This window comes from Lepidochelys olivacea, assembly GCF_965140295.1.
Source record: "Lepidochelys olivacea isolate rLepOli2 genome assembly, chromosome: 13".
Lineage (NCBI taxonomy): Eukaryota > Metazoa > Chordata > Testudines > Cheloniidae > Lepidochelys > Lepidochelys olivacea.
The window spans coordinates 2,941,781-2,963,591 of record NC_140423.1 but is presented as its reverse complement, the minus strand read 5'-3'; the positions used below and the strand labels follow the sequence as shown (position 1 = coordinate 2,963,591).

At 56.2% G+C, this 21,811-nt stretch overlaps 2 protein-coding genes across 3 annotated transcripts; both read right to left on the bottom strand.

Annotated features, from left to right (window-relative positions):
- Window positions 1-842: 842 nt before the first annotated feature.
- NRSN2 (neurensin 2) lies at window positions 843-6,979 on the bottom strand. 2 transcript variants are annotated; one of them, XM_084646030.1, is made up of 3 exons: window positions 6,927-6,979; window positions 3,722-3,912; window positions 843-1,835 (listed from the first exon to the last, which is right to left on the bottom strand). In XM_084646030.1, exons 2-3 carry the CDS (start codon window positions 3,905-3,907, stop codon window positions 1,386-1,388), a joined length of 636 nt encoding a protein of 211 aa, XP_084502156.1. In that variant the 5' UTR covers window positions 3,908-3,912; window positions 6,927-6,979; the 3' UTR covers window positions 843-1,385. The 2 variants fall into 2 exon arrangements, with proteins under 2 accessions (XP_084502156.1, XP_084502155.1); XM_084646029.1 differs by lacking the exon at window positions 6,927-6,979 and adding an exon at window positions 6,582-6,862.
- A 6,998-nt stretch (window positions 6,980-13,977) lies between these two features.
- On the bottom strand, window positions 13,978-21,532 carry SOX12 (SRY-box transcription factor 12). The gene has a single exon (XM_084646024.1). It carries the CDS (start codon window positions 20,888-20,890, stop codon window positions 19,889-19,891), a length of 1,002 nt encoding a protein of 333 aa, XP_084502150.1. The 5' UTR covers window positions 20,891-21,532; the 3' UTR covers window positions 13,978-19,888.
- Between the last annotated feature and the right edge of the window lie 279 nt (window positions 21,533-21,811).

Sequence of the window (21,811 nt, the reverse complement as noted above, 5' to 3'; positions counted from 1 at the left end):
GTACATCTCTATCCCACTGTTTCAGAGAAAAGCTTGCAAACCTGACCCCTAAAGGTCCCAAACCAGTAAGCATATAAAAAGAACCCATTTTTTATTTTTAAAATCCCATGATTTCAGCCATTCACACCATCCTGGGGGTGCCCTGAGTCATGCTTTTTGAACTCCTGGTTGGAGCTGGTCAAGAATTTTTTGAGGAAACATTTTTACCATTTTGTCAAAACTGAAACTGTTCCTGAAAGTGGGTTGATTTAGAGGAATCTCCTGTCTCAAAAACCCAACCCTCAGGTAATTGAAGGTAATAGGAATATCAAGGCCCATGTCACGGGTGCTAAATTCCACGCCCAGTTATACCAGTGCAAAACTGCTGACATCATCAGGGTGGCCTCACCAGATCTGAGAAAAGAAGGTGACCAAAGTCAATAGCAATGTCTAACTCGTCCTGCTTGGAATTGTGCTGGAGTCCTGCAGGATTGTTGTGGGGTTTTCCTTGGGCTTTTCTACCTTATGCATGTTTCATTCTCCTCCCTAGTAATTAACAGAACCTTATTCTGTGTCTGCCTTTCATTAAAACTATATTCTAAACAGTAATTGAATGGCATTTGACCTCTGTAGCCATTGATCAGATTAGCCAATATCTCCTGTTTAAAGTGTCTAAAGGGCAGAAGCTGTGTCAAATGATTTTGTGATCTGATTAAGCAGAGAATTGAATTCAGTTGTGGGACTGGTTAGAAGGTGAAGGGGGCTGTCGTGTGACACCCAGGGCTCATGGGATTGTGACAAAGTCATGCTGGAAATGACTGATGATGAACCTGAGTTTCTTTGTATCTTTATTGAACCAGCACGGAAGGAGGACATTGCTGGACTGGTACTCAGACACTTTCATCAGTCACAGCTGACCAGGAAGCAGGGCAGAGGAAGGTGGATCACAGAAAAGTTGGGACTTTGTCCATTAGGCGATGGCCAATCGTACTCCACCTCTACCTCAGAACACAGTTTCCTTCTTGCTGGTAGGTTGCAGTTGTAGTCCAGCCTCCAGATGATGTGGCATGAGATGATCCTATTGGCTTAAAGGCTGAGGCAGCCTGAGCTCAGGTGGGGCGTTTCGAGCCAGGTGGCACCTCCAGCCTCAGATCTTCCCACGTGGGGGGCCAGGCCAGAGCCTCCCTCCACACTCCTCCCTTCCCCAGTGGAAGGCTCAGCTTTAGCCACTTGCAGCCCCCCAGGTTCTGCAGATGAAGCAGTGGGAAGGGGTCCAGGTGCTGCACCCACCTTCCTCCTGCTAATGCTGAATGGTGACACATTGGGGCTCCTTAGAGCCAGGGGCAGTGGGGCTGTTAATCGGGGTGTAGCAGTAACACGGGGAGGAGACAGAAGAACTCTTCGCTTCAGGGTGCGGGTGCAGCGGTGGAGGGGGGCAGGAGGGGGAGCCGTGTGTCCCTCTTTGGCTGTATGTTTTGTATCTGCGAAGTGCCGAAGGGCACGGCTGGTGATCCTGCTGCTGCCGCCGGCGGCATGATGATGGTGCTGTGCTTCTTCAGGGGGCTCTCCCGCAGAATGGGCGACAGCTGCTGCTCCTCCTCTTCCTCGCCCCCTCGTGCAGCCCTGCCCAGCATGCACGCCAGGACGCCCGCAGCCCCCAGGGCCCCGGCCACGGCGCACAGGACAGTGCCCACCAGTCTGCAGGTCTCCAGGGCATGGTTATATGCCATCGCCTGCAGGTCAAGCACCATAAACTCTTCCTCTCCGATGCCCTCCAGCTTCGGGGGCACCAGGTAACCTGTGGCCAGTGCTGCGGCTCCAATCAGCAAGAGCAGCACTCCAGCTGAGAGACTCACCTGGGGGCCGGGATGCAAAGGGCTCAGTCTGCGTGCTACTAACGAGAGGAAAGGCTCTACCACCGGGGATGGGGACAGAATGGTTTAGGGAACTGGCCTGGCACCCCCGAGAGCGGGGTTTCTAGTCCTGGCTCGGCCCTTGGGCACTCCCTCCCTCTCTCTGTGCCTCCGTTTCCCCTCCCACCCTTTGTTTCTAGACCATCTGCTCTTCGGGACAGGGTCTGTCTCTTGCAGTGCCTGGCACCCGGCGCATCTAAGACAAATGAACAACCCCAGCCCCCTGGAGATGCCCCCACCATAACCCCCGAGCCCATCCCCCAACTCAGATAACCCTCCGCAGTAACCCAAGGCCTACGGCCAGCTGCTAAAGCCCATAAATAATCATGGACTCTAGATTCAAAGTCCCAGCCAGTAGGTCCCCTGGATTAGGCATTTGGGAAGCTACTTAGCGAGACTCATTAAAGAGCCTCTCTCTGGCCCCCACATGGAAAATGTTGCCCAATGAGCTGATTCTGTGCCCAGGGCCCCCGCTTTCATTGCAGGCCCGGGGATGGGGGGTCTCTGATTCTGCAGGGGCACAATGAGGACTCGAGCGAGGGGAGGAGAGGGCTGGGACCATGCCAGCACAGCAGCTGAATTGCATCCAGTGCTGCAGGCTGATTCATTTGGCGGAGGTGTCAGCTGATCTCAGGGCTACCTGCACAGTTGACCTGGTGACCCTGCATCATCACATGACCAGGTGGGGAAGCCCTGGCTTGAGATCCTCCTGAGTGCTGAGCTCCTTCCTTCTTTCTGACTAGCTGGGAAGCAGCGAGACATTGCACCTTAGGGTCCGTAGCATGGTGGTTAGCTCGCATGTACAGCGTTTTCAAGGGGTAGGAACTGGGGTCAGGGAGTCAAGACTCCTGGGTTGCACCCCCCTTCTGGCCTGAGACAGACTGGTCTCAGCCTGTGTGTGCCTCAGTTTCTTCCTCTATAAAAAGGGGCTAAGGATCCCTCCCTCCCAGTGCTGCGAGGCTGAGTTAATATTTGTGCTGGGAAGTGAGTCGAGACCCTCCGATAAAAGGGGAGTTTGGATTGGGACAGCATGGGCCCACCTCCAGCTAGGGGTGGCTTCTCCTCTGAGTCCCTAGCAGGTCCCTAGTGACCAGTGTTCAGACGTCAGCTCTTCGCTGCCTGATTGAAGCTAGACAGGTGCACACTTGTAACTCAGCATGGGAACAACTTACCAAGGGCTGTGGGGATTCTCCCTCAGCAGCCAGCTTTAGATCCAGATTGGATGGTTTCTACAGAATCGGCTCTTGTTCAAACAGGGATTATTTCGGGGAAGTCCCCGGGCCTGTGCTGGACAGGTCAGACTAGCTGATCACAGTGGCCTTGAAATCTGCGGGTTCAGCAGAAGCCCAGGGCTGGGCTAGACAGCGTTGCTGCTTGCCAGCACGGAGGGGAGAGGTCCTGGGGAGGGGCAGGCTAGGGCACGTTGGCTGAGCTGCGAGGGGGAGGCCAGCGCCATACCTGCCTGCACGGTGCCTCAGCCGGACGACTCTGCGATCCAGAGAGCTGGGTGATCCCTGACGGCTGAACCGCCCGGCATCTCCGGCACGCTGTGCCTCATCCTCCTCTGGCCCTGGAGAAGGGTCTCTAGCCTTCTAACGGGGGAGGGCCAGAGAGGGTCCCTGGACGGGACAAGCCAGGCAATCCAAACTGGGAAGGAGGAGAAGGAACCCAGGCTCTTACTGTGGGCTTGAGAGTTTCGGGGGGAAATCCTGGGATGGGGCTTGACTGTCCCAGAGGTGACACCCAGATAGGGTGAGTGACCCTTGACCCCAGGGTCCAGGAGCAGAGCACCTCCCAGCAGGGGCTAATGATGCTGACATGGCTCTTACCTTCCACACGAGGGAGGGCCATCCGCCGTGGGCACGGGAGACTGCGGGTTCGGTCATGTCATCAGCCAGACTGGCACCGGTGCAGTCCTCGTAGAAGAGGTGCAGGTAGGAGCGGACCCCATACCACTTCCCGCGCTCCACATTGGGCCCCCGGCTGCAGCCGCACGACTGGCTGCGGGCAGGCATGGAGCCTGGGGAGGGGATTGAGAACACCTGTCAGGACGTCCCTTTGCGGCTGATGCCGAGCTCAGGGAGGTGAACGCCTCCAGGAGTGGAGCTAGCCCTGTGCCCCGTGGGCACGGCACGGCGGGGATACCCACAAGACACATGCAGGCCCCATCCCGCAGCCGGATGCCAGGACACGACTGCAGCCAGACATTCACATTCTGCTGAGCACAGTCCACTCCTGAGGTGAGTGACTGGGGGGCACCCAGGAGTGCACTGCTGACTGGTGCCTTTCCCACAGTGTAAGCACAGCCCACCCCTGAGCCTGTCCACTGTGTCTAGCTAGAGGGTGTCCCCTAGTGGTTAGAAGACAGACAGAACCCAGGATTTCTGGGTTCAGTTCCAAGCTGTGCTGATAACTAGCCAAGTGGCCTTGGGTCAGTCACTTAATCTCTGTGTGACTCGGTTTCCCCATATGTGAAATGGGGGTAATGACCCTTGTGCCCATCGCAGAGGGCTGGGCAGCGTGCTTTGGTTCATTCACGTTCCACAGGGAGGGAGGGTCTCTGGGAATATGGAGAGTCAGAGCCAGTCTGTAAAGCTCGGACTCAGTTTTCGGTTCCCCTGCTCTCACCCAGTGGCCAAGAATGTTCCCCCTGCTCTTTCTGAGCGTGCTCCCCACCCGTCTTGTGGGGCAGGACACCCCCAAGCTGGGTGCCACCTCCCTCCCATGGCGGGGTGGGCTCCCAGAGCCCTCTCCCAACTGGAGACACCAGGGAGCGGCTTCATCTTCGTCAGGACGTGATGTTTGAAACCTGGCTCCGATAAACTGGGGGCCGAGAGGATCTTGTTAGCTCGGGCTGAGGGGTTAATGGCCAGGGCATGGGATAACAGTACGCGGGGAGGGGGAGCTGAGGGGTGGGCATGGGGACAGAAGTGAGGAGACAGGAGTGACGGCTCTGAACCACCATCTCAGCCTCCTGAGAGCGCCTCCTGCTGGTACCAAGGAGACATGGGCATTCTCAGCTGGTCAGGCCTAGTATCCTCGGCCCATGAGGAGCTGGACTGGGCCCTTCAGAGCAGGGCCAGCCCTTGCTGAGCCAGGGCCCTGCTCCCACGGCTCCCCTGCTCAGTGTCAGGTTCCTGCCCCATTGATATCAAGGAGGGTTTGGCCAGGACTGCAGCCCATCATCCTGTGGGCAGAGTCAGCTTGCAGGATCTGGGAAGGGCCAATGAGATGATTGTTGGGTCTCCTCCCACGAGGATGTTGGGGGAACCTGCAGCCCCGGTGCTTTGCAAGCCTTGGGCAGCCGGGGGGGGGGGCGGGGGGGGCAGCGTGAGCTTTGCGTGCCCGCGCTCCCTGGCGGTCGGTTCCAGAGTCACTGCCTCAAGTGGAAGCTGAGATTGACACCTCTGGTGCACCCACCAATCGCGGGACCCTTTCTGGGTCCCAAACTCTGGCCAGCCCTGCCGCTGAACAGAGACTGGCTCCATCCTTCCTGCCAGAAGCCCCCAGCTGAACTCCCGCAGGATCAGGGTATCCCCAGTCACCCAATCATGTGAGCGGAGGAGGAGGAGGGGCAGCGGAGGGGATGGGACCACTCAGCGCTGCCTCCTTATGCTGAAGCAATGCCCCCCCGCCCCGCTCCCCACACATACACTTTTCCTATAGCGCTCACACCCACCCTGTCCTTCCTGTCCCCACCAATCACCGCGTCCGCCTTCAGTGGGGCTGAGTAGCACAGCCTGGGGCTGATTGGGCATTGCCATGGGAACTGCCTCGGTGGGCCGCAGTCACAGCTGGGGCTGGGGCGCTGACAGCAGAGCTGGTGTGTGGGGAGGGGGTGGAAATGGCAGAGCCTCCCTGCTGGGCCCTGCGGGGGACGAGGGGCAGGGGAGAAGGGGGACCCCTCAATCCCAGGGGGAGGGGTTTGAGAAGGACTTAGGGGCCAAATTCCTCGCTGGAGTAACCCTGGTGGAGTCACCGGAGTCGCACCCAGGGCCGAGGGGCTGCTCGGAGAGGCGGGTCCCCCACCCGCTGAAAGCGCTGAGTGTCTGTGTTAATTTCAGGGAGCCCAGGCCTGGCTGGGGCCTTGCCCTCAGCACTGACACATCACCCAGTCAGAGAGACATGCCGCGGGGCCTGGCATGGCGGAGGGTGATCCTGCACCCACAGGGCCTCTCTGCCAGCCGTGGTGGTTAGCAGAGGGTCATCCGATACGGCACCTCCCATCCTTGAGGAGCAGCAGCCCGGGCATAACGCCCCTTGCCCCGGTTCCAGCCAGAAGAACCATCCCTACCCGCACAGGCTAAACCCTGCTGCTGGGTTTGTGGCCCGGTTACTGGCACTGGGGCATTTGTCATGCCTTCCCTGCTCCTGTACCGAGAAGGCCCATGTCCGGGCAAGAGGTGTCTAACTCTGGGCTCTGTGAGGGGGCCCTGTTGGCACCAGACATCAGAAAATCTCCCCCGCTCCTTGGCGGGTGAGTCACAGGCGAGTAAACACCACTGTCTGCATCGCTGCATCTCATTCTCCCCCGTCCCCGCTGATCACTCCCCCCACTTCCTTCCTGCACTTCCATACATGTCCAGGATTTTAGCACATCAAGTTCCCCTTGTGCCCTGCTTGGCCCTGAGCCGCCTCCCCCATGGAGTAACCTGTGGCAGTTCATGGAGCTGCACCCGCTACCCTTACCGCAGGCTGAGCTCCTAGCGCATCCTTTCCCCTCGGGGCTCTGCCTCTGGGGATGGCCCCTTTGCCTGCGGGACGCCCTCGGGACCGAGACCCGTAGCAGGACGACAGATCTTGCTCCGACGGTATCCAAACTGCACCGGGTGTCTCCTCTCTCCGTGGCTGGCTGGGACGCAGAGGGCGCCGGCTCGGGCCAGGGTTTGGCGGCCGGTGGGAGCTGGAGTTCTTTTTCTTTTCCAAAGGGCTCAGCAGCACCCGCTGAATTGGAGGGTGTGAAAGGGGAGGGAGCCGGGGTGCGGGGGGCAGGCAGGGCAGCGAGGAGGGGGTGATGGAGGAAGGGCTGTTTACCTGTTGCAGTGGCCAGCTAGCCCAGCATCTGCCTGGCGTTTCCCAGCCAGCTGAAGCTTGTGAGAGGCTGGCTCCGCACAGCCGTGGAGCTGAGCAGTGTCTGAGTCAGAGGAAGAGAGAGGATGCGTGGCTGTGTGTGTCAGCGGGTCTGAGGGGATGGGAGCATGTGGAGAAGCCGTCAGTCGCAGCGCTGGGGAGTGCGGTGTGCTGGGGGCCGCTAGGCAGGGTGTGACCCCAGCCTGGCAGTGCAGCAAGGGCCCATCTTGGCTGGCAGGGCAGCCGCGTTGGTGGCAAGATGAGAAGGGCAGAGCGGAGAGCCGCTGTCTCCACGGTGCCTGGGCAGGGCAGGCCTGCAGCATCAGACTCTGCCCCCGGGCAGGATTCAGGTCTCGGAGACACTGGTGTAAACCCAGGACTAGGACATCTGAGAGTAGAATCCAGGTCCAGGCCTCTGGGCGTGATGGCTGGTCCAGCCTCCAGGGCATCCAGCAGCCCGCGGCTGCGCCGCACAGGGCCATGGTTCTCTCCAGGAAGACCCCAGCCAGGCTGGCAGGGATGAGAATCTCCCTCAGCCGTGGAGTTTCACTGGCAGCTTGTCGCTTCGAGGGCACGTCCACAGCTTCCTGTTGTGCCATCAAATCAAAGGCAGCTCCCTCAAAATCCATCGTCTTCCCCTGGGGCTTGCCCGGCAACCCGGCAGGTAGTGACCATGCATGGCCTCTCTGTAGGAACCACATTGCAAAGGGCAGAGCGGGGAATAGAACCCAACCCAGGCGTCCTGACACACAGCCCCCAACCCCAACTGCTAGGCTACGCTTCCCCTTCCTGAGCTCAGACTAGAACCCAGGAGTCCTGCCTGCAGCCCAGGGTTCTAGCTCACTAGCTCTCCAGACCTCCCTTAGAAGAGATTTTCTAACATGACCAGGACTTGCCGCAGGTTTGCTGGCTGTCCTAGGCTGCATTTCGGCCTGACCTGGTGCTGGTAGCACCTTCCCCGGCTCCCTGAAATTGAGTCATAGAGAGGCTAACTCACAGGGCTCAACTGGGCTTTGTGGAGGGCGTGGTGAGTGGAAGTTGGAGAGATGGTTGATTTAATTCCAAGTATCTAAAGACCAGTTTCTCCTCATTCTCCCAGAAGGAATTGATGATGGGAAAGGACCTGCAGGGGAGATGCAAGGCACATGGGGAGAAAGGAATAACTGAGGGGCTAGAAATATAAAAGGAAGAGGAAATAACTGGATTGGGGAGACTACAGAAAAAAACAGACCTTTGGGTTGGCTTATTATAACATGGGGCGGGATGCAACATTTGGGATCTACCCTTTCCCCCTCCAAAAAAATAAAGGTTTGGGTTATTCAGAGGCTGGGGGTTTGATCTGGATCCAAGCTCCCTCAGAGCGTAGAGGGGATTTGGTTTGGACCTATCCCTAGATCCAACCAGGAACGGACCCTCAGCCCCCTGGTTACGTGTTTGGTCCTGCTGTCACCTTGGTAACAGCTGCTTGGAGAGCAGAGGACAAGAGGAAAACAAGAGAGCTGGGTGTTAATTCCTTCGGGCGCCTTGGAGACAAGGCTTCCGGGGCAGAGGGGTGTATTTGGGTCTCGAGTCGCCCGTTGTTGTTGTTGTTGTTGTGCTCAGATTTATTTTACTGTGTAAATGCAGCGGGATTAGGGGACGCAGCTCAGAGGTGTGAGCTGCCCTGCAGTTCACCCAATCCTGTAATTCCCCAGCTGGTGTAATCACTTTCTAATACTGGATACAGACAAGAGACCAGCTGCCCGGCCTAATCCGGCCATGAATTTCGGAGCAGTTCTAAAGGGATTTGAATGGCTCTGTTATTTCCACATGGGTTTTATCTGCGGCGGGGCGAGCTTTTCAATTCTTCCCGGAGCCTCTCGGCAGTTGGCTCAGGGGACGGCTCGTTTACCATGAGTCACAGGCCGGCGCCACCGCCCTGTTGCCATGGAGACAACTTTCGCTGGATGCTGAAGTTGACATTCATAGGCTGTTGGTTCTGGAAGGTGGACCTGGGAGGCCTTTGCCACCCCAACGATAATGGATTTAGGGGTGTCCTGAGCCCCTCTGGAAGGACGAACATGCAAGAGATCCTACCGGAGCTGCTCAAGCCATCAGGTCTGGTCTGCTGATGCTTCGGAGGAGAGCAAATAAACCCCATTAGAACCTATGGTGTCTTCCCCCCAAGGGTCTCAGTGCTCTTTGGGGACATTAAACATGAGCAGTTTACTGCTGGGGTTAGCTGACTTGCCCCCATCCAGGTCTCGTGATTCCCAGTCCCGGACCTGTACCACAGCCAGGTGTGCCAGGCTACACACAGTGTAGGGCTCCAAATGCCTCCCTGACCCCCACCCCGATCCGCGGACACCCTGACCTGTCAAGTCAGACGTTGCCCCCCGTCGAAGGATCACAGCGGTTGAAGCTCTGAGTGAAGCGCTTAGCCCAGAGGGCACAACAATGCTGTTTTGCTAGCTAGCCAAGGCAGGGGAGTGTGATACTTAGTGGCTTGGGGTGAAGTCCTGGCCCCACTCAAGTAAATGGGAACTTTGCCATACATTTCAGCCTAGCCAGGATCTCAGCCATGGCCTCCACGAGGTCGAAGCGCAAGTCCAAGCTCCAACGGTGTGACCCTGAATCATAGAATCATAGAATCATAGAATATCAGGGTTGGAAGGGACCCCAGAAGGTCATCTAGTCCAACCCCCTGCTCGAAGCAGGACCAATTCCCAGTTAAATCATCCCAGCCAGGGCTTTGTCAAGCCTGACCTTAAAAACCTCTAAGGAAGGAGATTCTACCACCTCCCTAGGTAACGCATTCCAGTGTTTCACCACCCTCTTAGTGAAAAAGTTTTTCCTAATATCCAATCTAAACCTCCCCCACTGCAACTTGAGAGCAAGTCTCTTACCCTCCCCGTCTGTAACACGGGGCGCTGGACACGTTCACTAGCTAGTGGTAGACAAGGGCTGGGTGTGCAGAGCGCTGCCGCTGAGCAGCGATGGCTGGAGAAGGTCCCGCATTCCCATTCCGAATAGCCGCCGGGCCTGGTCCTGCAGCCCTCCACCCCATGCCCTCCACCCCAGCTGGGCCCATGTGCTGCAGTGCAGTGTGTGGTGCCTGGCGGACGCAGCCGGCGCGACTCCAATGCGTGCCGCTCTGCTGCACCTGCCCCAGGCAGAAGCTGCTTTTTGGGAGCATGGCCGCATGCTGCAGCGAGACGCACCGAGAACCAGCTGGACCCTCCCCACAACCCAAGCCAGCCAGGCCTCTCTGCTGAGGCTTGCCCACACGCAGGGCCAGTGAGCACTAACCACAGGGGTGGGTTTTGTGGGGCAGACTGAGAACACTCGATGGCAATGTCAGCGACCTCCAATCCCTGCTGCCATGGGACTGATTTCAGTCGGCAACCCAGGGAAAGGCTCCAGCCCCTCTGCCTCTGGGCTGCCTGTTTCCCTGGACTGCGCTCCCATCTGCCTGGTATGTCCGACGTGTCTTCTGGGTCCCTCAGGCCCCTTTGTGCTCTGGCCTGCCACTGGGAGGCTGAGGGTTAACTTACTGCCCTTGGCACTACATAGCCTGCTTTCACCTGGCTGTCCTGGCAAACCCAGCTACCAGCCTTGGCGTCTCTCCACGGCTTTGGGTGCTGGAGCCTGTCTTGTGTAACAGGTGAAGGGGGCTGGGCTGGTGTCTAGTACTCAAGGGTCACTGATGACAGCTGGGCTAGTGTTTGACATGGATGTTTAAAGGGGGGTGAGTTTTGGGCCTCAGATTGTTACAACAGGACAGTGGAAGTCCAGCAGAGTCTAAACGTTTGGGGTTTGGTGTGTTTTTAAAATCTACCCGTTCCATGATTAAGTTCTTTCTTTTGCTTCCAAACAAAGTTTATATTTGTGGTATCCACAATAACCAAGGTGTTGTGCCCCCTGCTGGCTCTTTGGCAGCTGCTAACCAGCCAATATTGTTCCCAGACCCCAGGGACACTGAAGTCCAAAGCTGTAGCTCACGAAAGCTCATGCTCAAATAAATGGGTTAGTTTCTAAGGTGCCACAAGTACTCCTCTTCTTTCTGTGAAGTCCAAAGGACACTTTGGCAGGACACCATGCTTTATTCAAGGGACTGATTTGATAAAATCATCTGTATTCATTTCAGCTTTGAGCCAGACCTGGTGACTGAGATCCTGTTTGCCATGCACACAGTCTTGCCGGCCGCTCAGTGCCCCTCTCCCCTTTTCCATGTGTGTGCGGGCACACACAGCGCACAGAGGACACAGCACAGACTGCACACATCTTTAAAGGTAACCCAACACTTTATTCTTCTCTCAGCTCCCGGCCTTCCCCGCAAAGCAAACAACGAATGCGTAATTTGCTATTTTAATGGGAGAAGCAAATCCCAGGCATTGTCTCAGGGTGTGAATGAGCTTTTTCACTATATTAAAAACGGGGCATGTCCCGGAGTTCTGGCACAGTTAAGAGTGGAGGGACTTTGGGGCCGGGGGGTTGTTTTAAGTGAATCTGTTGGGCGGAGTTGCCGTCAGAGCCTCTGGGACATAAAGGGCCTTAGTTTCCTCTTCACTCCCCCCTTTCCTTGGGTGGAGGATAGTTATCGTCCCCCAAGGTACCGTCCTGTCAGTAGCTGCTACCCCTGCTGGCCAGCAGATGTCTCCGTGACCTACACAGAAGCAGCCTCGTTTCCTGTCGGTTGCTCTCACAGAAGCGTGGGGGGACCCTGCCCTGGGCTGCTCTGATGCTCAGGCAGGTCTGGGGGATGGTGCCAGAGAAGGAGAAGAGGAGACTCAAGGCAGCTGGGTCCCTGTACAGTCTGGCTCCTTTGGGACACTTGTAACACACCCTCTGCCCCGTAGGACGGAGGCTGGTGGTGGTGCAAAGGCTGCGTCACCTTGCCTGTGAGGTTTCCATAGACCTCTGTGTGTTGATGAATCACACAGAAAGAGGGAGCAGGTCGCCGGTGGGGGGGCCTAGTGACCTGAGCCTCAGGTCGGAAACACCTGAACTGCTGCAAGCCCAGGCCTGTGTCCATGCAATTTCCTGTGGCACAGAGAGAGGTGCCTCATCAGAGGCTTTGAAAACCAAGGTCTCATCTGCTCTGTGTGGGCATGACAGAATTCCCGGCACTGTTCCAATGGTTTCCTTGAGCAGAACTCCCCCAACCCTGGCTGAATGCCAGCTCCCTGTCTGTCTGCTGCCTTATACCCCAGAGGTGGCTGCATTTCTGTGATGCTGCGTATAGTGGAATGAAATACTGTTGGATGAAATGCACTGTATGCATGTGAAGGGGAACCTCACTTTCCCTACCTGTAAGAGGGTGGATACTAATTCCTACCTGCCTTTGGAAAGTGCTTTGAGATGCCGGGATGAAAGTGATATGTAAGCACAAAGTATTATTGACCCTAGTTAGGGGACCATGCTACAAGCAGAGGCGGAGGCTGGGAATGTGGCTGTTTTGCTCTGGTGTGTAGATCTTGTAAGCAGGGGCATATTACAGCTGTACATGGAGACATTCAGGGATAAGACAGGAACAGAGCATGTAACTCTACTGAACTACTGTGAACAGCTCCAGGGAGGGAATGAATGGGGACTGGAGATGGTCGGTATGGAGAGCGGGGAGGAAATTTTCCACAAAAAGGGAATTTTGACCCAGAATCCAATGAAATTCACGAAAACATTTCTGCGAGGTTTGTAATGTATTTTTGGAGGGAGAGGATTTCTGTTCTCCCAGATTCCCGGGTGTGTCTGTGGAGGGTGCGGCTCCGGCTTCTAGGGCATCGCTGCACTCAGAGGCTGGGGATTTGCCCCTTCTACACTGGAAGGATCTGTGCAGTGGAACTACCGTGAGAGTCGCCCTTTCCGGCGGCAGTGGCAGTAGGCAGGTGGTGCCTTGTGCTGAGCAGAGTTGGGCTTGGCGGGTGTTTGGATGGGAGGTCGCCGAGGAAAATCTAGCCACTGCAGTTGGTGACAGTTCGCTAGCTGGTGCTTTTCCCTCCAGTCAGTAGTAGCAGGAGTCATTGGGCCCTGCATTTAACCCTAGTGTCTCTTAGAATGGGTAGTGAGTCACCTCCATACTATTAGCTATGCTCGAAGCTGTGATGACGTCTCGGAGCATGCCTAGCATGAACTAGAAGTTTCCCAGCACCAGGGCATGCTGAGACTGAGCTCAGTGCTCATGTGTTTAATAAAAAGGGCTGGTCTTTCACTCCCGCCACCAGGCTTCTGAGTGTGTTACAACAGTGGTTTTCAGCCAGGATACACGGACCCCTTGGGATACACAGAGGTCTTCCAGGGGGTACATCAACTCATCTAGAGGTTTGCCTAGTTTTACAACAGGCTACAGGAAAAGCCCTAGTGAAGTCAGTACACACTAAAATTTCGGACAGTGACGTTGTTTATACAGCTCTATATATTATTCACTGAAATGTAAGTACAGTATGTATATTCCAATTGATTTATCTTATACTCCTACAGTAAACGTGAGAACGTCAGCAATTTTTCAGTAATAATGTGCTGTGACCCTTTTGTGTTTTTATGCCTGATTTTGTAAGCAAGTAACTTAGCGAAACTTGGGTGTACACCACTGCGTTACAGTATCCCAGCCAAAGTCCAAGTCAGGCCATTACATGCTGCTTCCTTACAATTCTCCATTGCGCTTTCAGATGGATAGTTTTCTTCTTTGCTCCCTGCCCTACGTGTGTGTGTGTCCTGTTTGTAAAGCCCCTGGAGGTGATGGCTCTGTATGAATGGATGATGCTGTTCGGACTCGTAAGCACATGGCTTGCAGGATTTGGTGATTTTGTGGTGTCTGTGGGGCTGGTAAACTGGGGTTCAGCTGGCTGGATCAGAGGAAGAAGCATGCTATTCCAACTTAGGGGTTCTTGTGCAAAGAGAGGGGGCATTGATTCTGCTCTCACCGCAGTGTAAATCAGGAGTAACTCCGTTGTAACCAGTGGTGTAACACTAGTGTCGGGCTGCCAATGTAGGTGAGCTGAGTCAGAAACAGAGGCACAAACTGAGCGAGAAGAGCACCTGAGGCAGACCAAGAATACACTTTATTCCATAGTTACAACAATCAGTATAACCATTAGCCGAGCTTTCACATAACCTGTCCGGGACATTTCACACACACTGTTCGGATGTACCAAGTGCCGTTACTTCCCCTCATCTAAAAGCCTATTTCTCCAAGACAACAGATACAGGAACCTTGTCACTAACACAACAATACAAAAGAAAACCCAGAGCGCTTGTAGCACCATTTGCAGGCTGGAGTTTTTCTCCATCAACACCTGCTGACAACTGTAAAGCGTTGGGAGGAGGTTTGGGAAAAGGGATGGGGGTCGCATCCCCAGAGCCCTGCTGGCCACAATCCGTGGAGTTTGTTCCTGAGACAAGTTTTTATTTATCTATATCGATGACTCGAATGTGTCACACACACGCGCGCACACACGGCAGCAAATTACAGGCAGCAGGGACACGGGGAAAGGATAGTCACAGCAGAAACTAGCCAAGCGATAGAATGAGAGAGAAGTCAAAACGCGGGGGCGTCTCTAAAGCACTAAAACCACATGTCACAGCAGTTCACCATGGTTCACAACTCTTTCTCCTCTGACAAAGGAAAACAAGAAAAGCCTACAGGAAGTGGGAGCGGAGAGGAAGCAAATGCTCTTTGTGCTTAAAGTCAGGAGGAAGGAGGCTGAAGAGTAGCATTTCCCTCTCGCCACCATCCCGCTTACTCCTTCCAGGCCCTGGCTCTGCAGCTGTGATCAGGTCCCTGTAGAGAGGATCCTACCTGGGGCCTGCTCCTGAGGAGGGTTTAGCCTGATGGTTTGTAAACTAACTGGAACCAGAGCCTGCTTTTCCCTGCGGGATCTCTCAGGCCAGGCCAGGGAGAGACCAGCATTCCCCCCAGTCTCCTGTCTGCCCCAAGGGGCAGAGGGAACCCGCTCTATCAGATACAGATGCAGGGGTGGACAGGACACGGGGTTTTGGCCTGCAGCTCTGGGGGCAGCCCCTGAGAGGAAGAGGAGAGCCTGGCCCAGGACAGGTTCTGCTCTGTGTTTTGCAGTAATCCTTCCAGACTGGAGTTCCCTCTACCTGAGCCCCCTCCCGCCACACACACGGAGTAGGGGGAGGGGTCTGCAGTCCCAAAGAGGGCATGCGCACGGACCCAGCAGACTGGCTTCCTCCCATGCCTTGGAGCTGCGGGGTGGGGGAGGGGAAAAACAGCTGGCCAATGAAACCCACCTCTTCCTACAAGTGAGAGGGGTGAGGATGCAGCCCCCACGCCCTGTCCGTTCTCCTCTCCCCTTCCCGACAGGCGTTCTGGGCAGCTGGGCGGGCAAAGAGCAGAAGATGCTCTTGGTGAGGCGGGACGTGTATCACACACTCTCTCCAGCACCCACATGCCCAGCCAAGCCACCTCAGCCCATGCACCCTAGGGTGGCACTCGTTGAGTCTCTGTTACTGCCCCCTGGAGTGCTGCTCCTAACCCTGACTCCTGTTACTGGCTGGAATGTCTTCGACAGACACAGCCCATCAGCCCCGGTACACCTGCCGGTTCTGCTCTCCCTGCGCTCTGAGCCCACTGGCACGGACCATTTCCCTGGGGGGTACAGGAAAGCATGAGATCCATGGGCTGGCTGCGAGGCGGATGCTGTGTGTTCGCTGGTTGCACCACGCCCGCTGACTGCCCTACAAACTGTACTGCCTCCAGCTGGTGTCACCTCCTCGCAGCTACCCCTATTCCTGCAAATACCCCTTACTTTGAAACGGGGGGGGGCCCAGCACACCGCCAGGGCCCCTCCATATACAGCCCTTCTGGCCACACTTCTCTCAGAGCGTGCTGCTGCTCTCCGGGTGTCACCTGCCTTTGGATCTGTGACTCAAACCCGTCAGGCCAGGTGCGGCCCCATGACTACAACAGAAGGGCCTGCTGGTGACAGTCACTGCATGCACCTGAATGCCAAGACCCCAACCCTGCAAGCTGCTCTGCAAGGGAAAACCCCCATGCAGTGGGGCTCTGGACAGATATGGGGACCTGCCTGTATGGAAAGCTTGCAGGATGGGGGTCTCAGAGGGCAGCACCAGTCATGGGCAGTGGAGGTGCTGGCAGCAAGGACAGTTCACAGCAGAGCCTGGAGTTTGAGGGCGTATTCCTGAACAGTCAATGCTCATTTTAAAAGTTACCCTCCGGGCCACTGCCATCGTTCTAGGGACTGGTGCATGGGAAGTGTCAAGCTAAGAAGAGAGAGTCCATGGGCCATGCTCTGGGGAGTGAAACACCCAGAACCTGCATCCCACCTGCTCCAAAAAAAGCAGTCCACTTTCATGGGTTGCAGGAAGTCCCTCCCTGGGAGCACTGTACTGGCAATCCTGCAATCCCTGCCACAAGAATGCGTTGGGAGCTGAAAACACCCAATCGCTGTGAATATCAGCCAACATTTCCTCCTTCCAAACAGCCAAGTCCAAACCTGTTCCCACTGAAGACCAGGGCTTCCCTGGGACAGGGCCAGCCGCAGCACTGGCTGTGTTCAGGGGATATGTTACTTTCTCAAGTTGCTGACTTGCTTTCCTTGCCTTGGGAGGGCTGACGCCAGAGCAGCCAGGCTGAGGATTCTGGTGACATCTGGAAGCAGGCTGGCAGAACCAGCCCCATAAAGGTCCATTTACAGCACTGGGTAAAGACCGACCACCCCTGACTCAGCCCAGCATAGGTCCCTGCAGGCAGCAGGGTGGACCCGGGGGCTGCCACTCCTGGGCAGAGCTGAGTCACCACCAAGGTTGTCTCATGCCTTGCTTGGATGCAGCACAAGAAAAGAGATAAATTCCAAGCAGGCGCCTAGATCCTAAAGGGCTCTGGGTGTCCTGGAAAGCGCTGGAGGAGACAGACCCTCCTGCAGCCGGCATGTGCAGAGGGCATGTCAGCGGCTGGATTCCTGGGGATCAGAAGTGATGGTACGGCCAGGTCCCCCAGGTTCTTTAAAGGGAGGCCCCCCTCTGCGTGGGTATGAAACCCTTTGGGATCCATCGACCTGCCAGGTGCCCTGCTGGGAAGGGAAGGGGGGTGGGGTTTTCATTACAATGGGCCTGTCTGGCCTCCACCTGGGGGGGAAGGAAGCTGCAGGGGAAGAGCTCTGCATTAGAGGCTGAGTGGCGCAGATGGGCTGTAGTGTCCCCGCCTCGTGCCACTGCAGGTGAATGGGCTGCCTTGAGCAGGGAACCTTGGGGAGCATCTGTAATTCATGTGGCTTTCCAGGGGTTTATTTGGGTTGCTAAGGTCTGTTCACTACATTGTATTTTAATGGCTTGCAAGCCTTGGTGCGGGAGAAGGAAAGGTGAGGCTGATATAGGAAACATTTGTTCTGCTCATTAAGGATCCCTTGCTTTTTGCATATTTGCATGATGATCTCAGTGCTCTTTAAACCTAGTTTATAAATTTGAATCCATATATACACACACACATATCTATAATATTTCTCAAATGTATCCCGAGAGCTCAGCTGATCAGCTGGGGACTAGGGGGTTGGAATGTCCTTGGGAAAGGACTTTCTGAACACGCCCACTTGTCCCCGTTCAAAGTCTAACATCTGGGCCATTTAAACCAAAGCCACTTAGATTACAGTTTGACTGAAAAGCCAACAGTGCTCTACATGAGGCCCTGCACAGGACCTGAGTTTCAGAGGCACCGCTCACCCATAGCTCCCAACGGAGGTGGTAGGTACGCAGCATCTCTGAAGATCATGCCGGCGTTCAGAGCCGGGACTTTTTGAGTCGTGTTGTTTCATACGGCTAGACAGTTTTCTAGTGAAGGAGATCCCATTCATACCCGAGGAACTCTGAGCTTCGGCCGAGTCTGAATGGAAATCCTCCCAGCTGTGGGAACTGGGGAATTCTGACCTAGAGTCAAGCAGCCCCCTAAGAAACAGCCCTCGGAGCCCAGGACAGGTGAGGCAAAGCTGCTGAGAAACAAGGGGACAAGCCCTGCCGCGACTTCTGCAATAATACAGCACCCCAGCACGGTTGCGTTCAGGGTGCTCCTCTTCCTGAGAGATGTTCGAGGGGCTGCCTCACTGGGGTGGGGGTGGGGGATCCAGGGCAGAGGAGACCTCAGAAGCTGTATAAAGCAAGAGTTCCCTGATGAGCCGAGGGTGGATAGCTGTGAGGTTTCTTCAGGGCTAAATCCCATCCCAAGCCACCAACAGGACAGTGCAATCTCAGACCTGCCCCGCCCCGTCCCCTCACTCTTTCCAGACAGCTAGGATTTCATCTTGCTTGGGAAACTGCTTCCTCCAGCACCACCCCCCAGTCTCAGGCTGTGGCCAGGGAGCAGCTCGCGCCCTTTCTAGGGCCACCGAACAAAGCACATTCATACCTGGGCAGAAAGGTCCCATCCTTCTGCAGCATTGTACCGTGCCTTTAAATCCGAGCCTGCCATTGCAGCCATATGTTTCCAGGCAGCAGCAGGAGGAGGCGGTTTTACCGCAGGAAGGAGACATTAGCAAAGGCAAGGAAAAACTGAGCCAAAGAGCCCTTCAACCAGGGCATTCCCTGCCAGAAGCCCCAGCTCACTTGTCTGCAGGGAAACCTGCCCTAAGGCCCAGCTCCACAAATGGGTGCAGACACTGTGAATTGGGAAGCATCCCCAAGCAGGACAGTTTTATTCGACCTTCAGTCACAGACCTGGCTCAGCTAGGCATCTGGCTTTGTTGTTGTTGGTCCCTTTTGGGTGGTCACTTAAGGCAGATTTCCCTGTGGCTCCCCCTCCCCAGCAAGCCCTGGATCGGCACACTGCCCGCAAAGCCGCCTCACCCTTGGCAAGTCATCAGAACGGGGCATGGGCGAGACCGGCACCTCTGGCCAAGACCAGCCAGAATGAGCCTTGAGCAGCGCAGGGCTGGTGTGGGCAAATCGCCAGCAATGCCAGGGCTCAGTGCTAAAATCAGGGTGTGGTGCAGAAGGAAGCAACGTGTGCCCACTTTCCCCACCTTTGGCTCACCTCTCGTATTAACAGGGAGCAGGGTCCTTTCTCGGAACGGGCTCCCCACACGGCGTAGTTGCCTGCACGAGCGTCTGGAGAGAGGAACAACAGCCTCTCGGATCCACGTGCAAATCACGTGCGTGCAACTTTGCTCTTTCCCAAAGTGAGTTGCGGGGAGCGTGCGCGCGCCGTTGCAACTAGGCAGGGACAGAGGCTTGTCCCGCCGGAGCCCCAATAAAACTGGGTATCGGAAGGGTGGGAGAGCGCAAGTTGTACATGCTCCCTGACAGCCCTCTAAACCCGGGGATGGATGGACCCGACTGGGCTCTCTTCCCAAGGGCTCTTCGAAGGAAGAGGAGAAAAACGAAGGCAGGTTTGACAACGCACTGAAATAAAAGCAAAGGAAACTGGTGATTCCCAGACACGCAAAGGAGTGGGGAAGGAGGAATGGTGGATGAAAATTCATTTGCGGGGGAGGTGGCCTCTGCTAGCAAGAGAGGGCAGGAGGGAAAAATCTGGGGTAGAAGCGAGATGGAGTGGGGGGAGTGTCTCTCAGCAGTAGAGGGATGGATGGCGGCAGAGCTGAGCAGCAGCTGGAAGCAGGGGTGGGGGAAGGGGAGACGGGAGAAGAGAGGTTCACAATGAAAACCTGATTAGACAGTCAAATTTCATGGCAAAATAAAGGCTGTGTCAAGCCCGTACTCCCCAAGGCTTCAGGAATGAAAGGTGATGGCCCAGCCCAGCCACAGAGCTGCAGCCCCCGTGGCTCTGGACCGGAGCAGGATGACTGAGCTAGCGCTGGGAGAAGTGGGTGTGTGCAGCGGGGGATGGGGTGATCGGGAGTGTCTGCCTTTGAATGTGTTCAAGGCAAAATACCTGATTCCTGCATGTAAACAGCTGGTTTTTCTTCCTGTTTTTTGATACAACCTGATTGTGGAAAAGAGTTACCTGCCGAACGCGGGACTCAGTACGTAAAGACCAAGTCCGAGATGCTGGACATCAGCCAGTCCCCAGCAATCATCTCTGTCACCTCCGGAGTGCAATAGTCTGGGAACTCAAAGTGAGAGGTGACTCCCAAGGGGAAAAGGTCGAGGTCTTTGTCGAAGACTGACCAGTCCAGGGCTCCGCAGGCTGCGCTTGGCTGGGCTTTCCCGGGCAGGACACCCAAGAGCTCTTCCTCCAGCTCTTCGTCAGAGGAGGAGAAGGAGGAAGGCGGGGATGCAGTTGACATTGGGGAGGGGGACCCACTCTCTGGGGAGCTCACCTGCTCCGGGAAGGGCTGCGCGGTGGGTTCTGGGTCCTTCAGCTGGCGGGACTCAACGGAGTCATCCCTCTTGCTTCTTTTCTCCCCAGCCGCCCGCGCAGCGGGGACCATGTGCCAGAACTCCTTGCCAGGTGCCTTCGGGCAGTCCTCAAAGGGCGTCTCTGACAGCCGCACCTCTAAGAGGTCCTCTTCCATCTTGAGGGTGGACTCTCCCATCTGGCAGCTGGAGTCATGCTTGGAAGGCTGCCTTCTGCTGGAGGTGACCCGGCTGAGGACGGATGGTTTTATCTTCACGGGGAGCCTTGGCCGGGACTTGCTGGCCCCTATTTTGCCCTTTTTCCTGGGCCGGTACTTATAGTCTGGGTAGTCAGCCATGTGCTTGAGCCGCAGGCGCTCCGCCTCCTTGACGAAGGGGATCTTCTCTGAGTCCTGCAGGAGCTGCCACCTCCTGCCCAGCCGCTTGGAGATCTCGGCATTGTGCATGTCCGGCCACTGGTCCATGATCTTCCGCCTCTCATTCTGTGACCACACCATGAAGGCATTCATGGGCCGTTTGATGTGGCCACTCGGCGTCTTGCACCAGGCAGGCTCGCCCTTGCTGCCGGCTTCCTTGAGGAGCAGGGAGTCTTTGGTGGCTAGCTGGGGACACACCTCCCTCTTGGACTCGATTGCACGGCTCCTCATGTTCCTCTGCTGGACCATGCTGCTGCTGCTGCTGAAGAATTGCTCCCAGATGCTAAATGCCAGTCAGGGTTATTTTCATTGTCCGGAAGAAGAGGAGGAGGAAGAATCTTCTGCTTGCTTAGGACTGGAGAAGGTTCTTTAGCCCGTCCGCCCCCTTTTAACTCGGTCCGTCAAAGCAGCAGGCGAGGAAATTGATGGAAGTGGCTTGGCACCTTTACAAAAAACGGCCCTGCCTCCCTGAGATGTTTCACTCCGCCGGCCGGCTGGGAAGCGGGCTGTGCAAAAGGCAGGCTGGCTCCTGAATCAATGGAGGGTGAGATTAACGCCACGCCGGTCTCTCCTTGTGTTCCACACCGGCTTGGCACTGCCCCGGAGCGCTGCAGGGGTCCCACCAGCCTGCAGCACACGAGCCTCTGAGGGCAGGGGGAAGGGGATCGATACAAAATAAATGGGTGAAAAGAATGCTGGCTCTTTCTTCCTATTCTTTCCCAGCCAGTTGCCTCCCTGTGTCTGCTCCCTAGCGCCTGCCTTGCTCGCCAGCTGGAGCCAATGCCTTGCACTGCATGCTGTCTGCACGCCCTCCCCGTCTCTCTCTCTGGTGCCTTCTCTTACAGCTCTGCCGAGCTGTCAGCCAGCGCTGGCTCCCCCAGACGCTCTCCGCCCCTCGTGTGCAGTCTGGGGGCTGCACCATCAGCCGCCTCTAGTGTAAACACCCAGGTGCTTATTCTGTCAATGGGAGGCTCCGCCCAGGCAGGCGCATCATTGGTTGCAGGGCAGGAATGGAGGATTTGCATCCCCCAATAGGCTTTCCCCGAGGAAGGGGTTGCTAGAGAGAATGTCAAACTTTCTCCTGCTCCCCCCACATCACTTACCCGGGATCTGAACCAGCCCTGGGCTGACATGGCCGCAGGCATGGGGGGCGCGGAGCCCCAAATTCAC

Coding starts and splice junctions, on each gene's coding strand:
- NRSN2 (XM_084646030.1), bottom strand. CDS start 3,907: ATGCCTGCCCGCAGCCAGTCGTGCGGCTGCAGCCGGGGGCCCAATGTG. Junction 1,836..3,721: donor GGCCCTCCCTCGTGTGGAAG/GTAAGAGCCATG, acceptor CCCGGCCCCCAG/GTGAGTCTCTCAGCTGGAGT.
- SOX12 (XM_084646024.1), bottom strand. CDS start 20,890: ATGGTCCAGCAGAGGAACATGAGGAGCCGTGCAATCGAGTCCAAGAGG.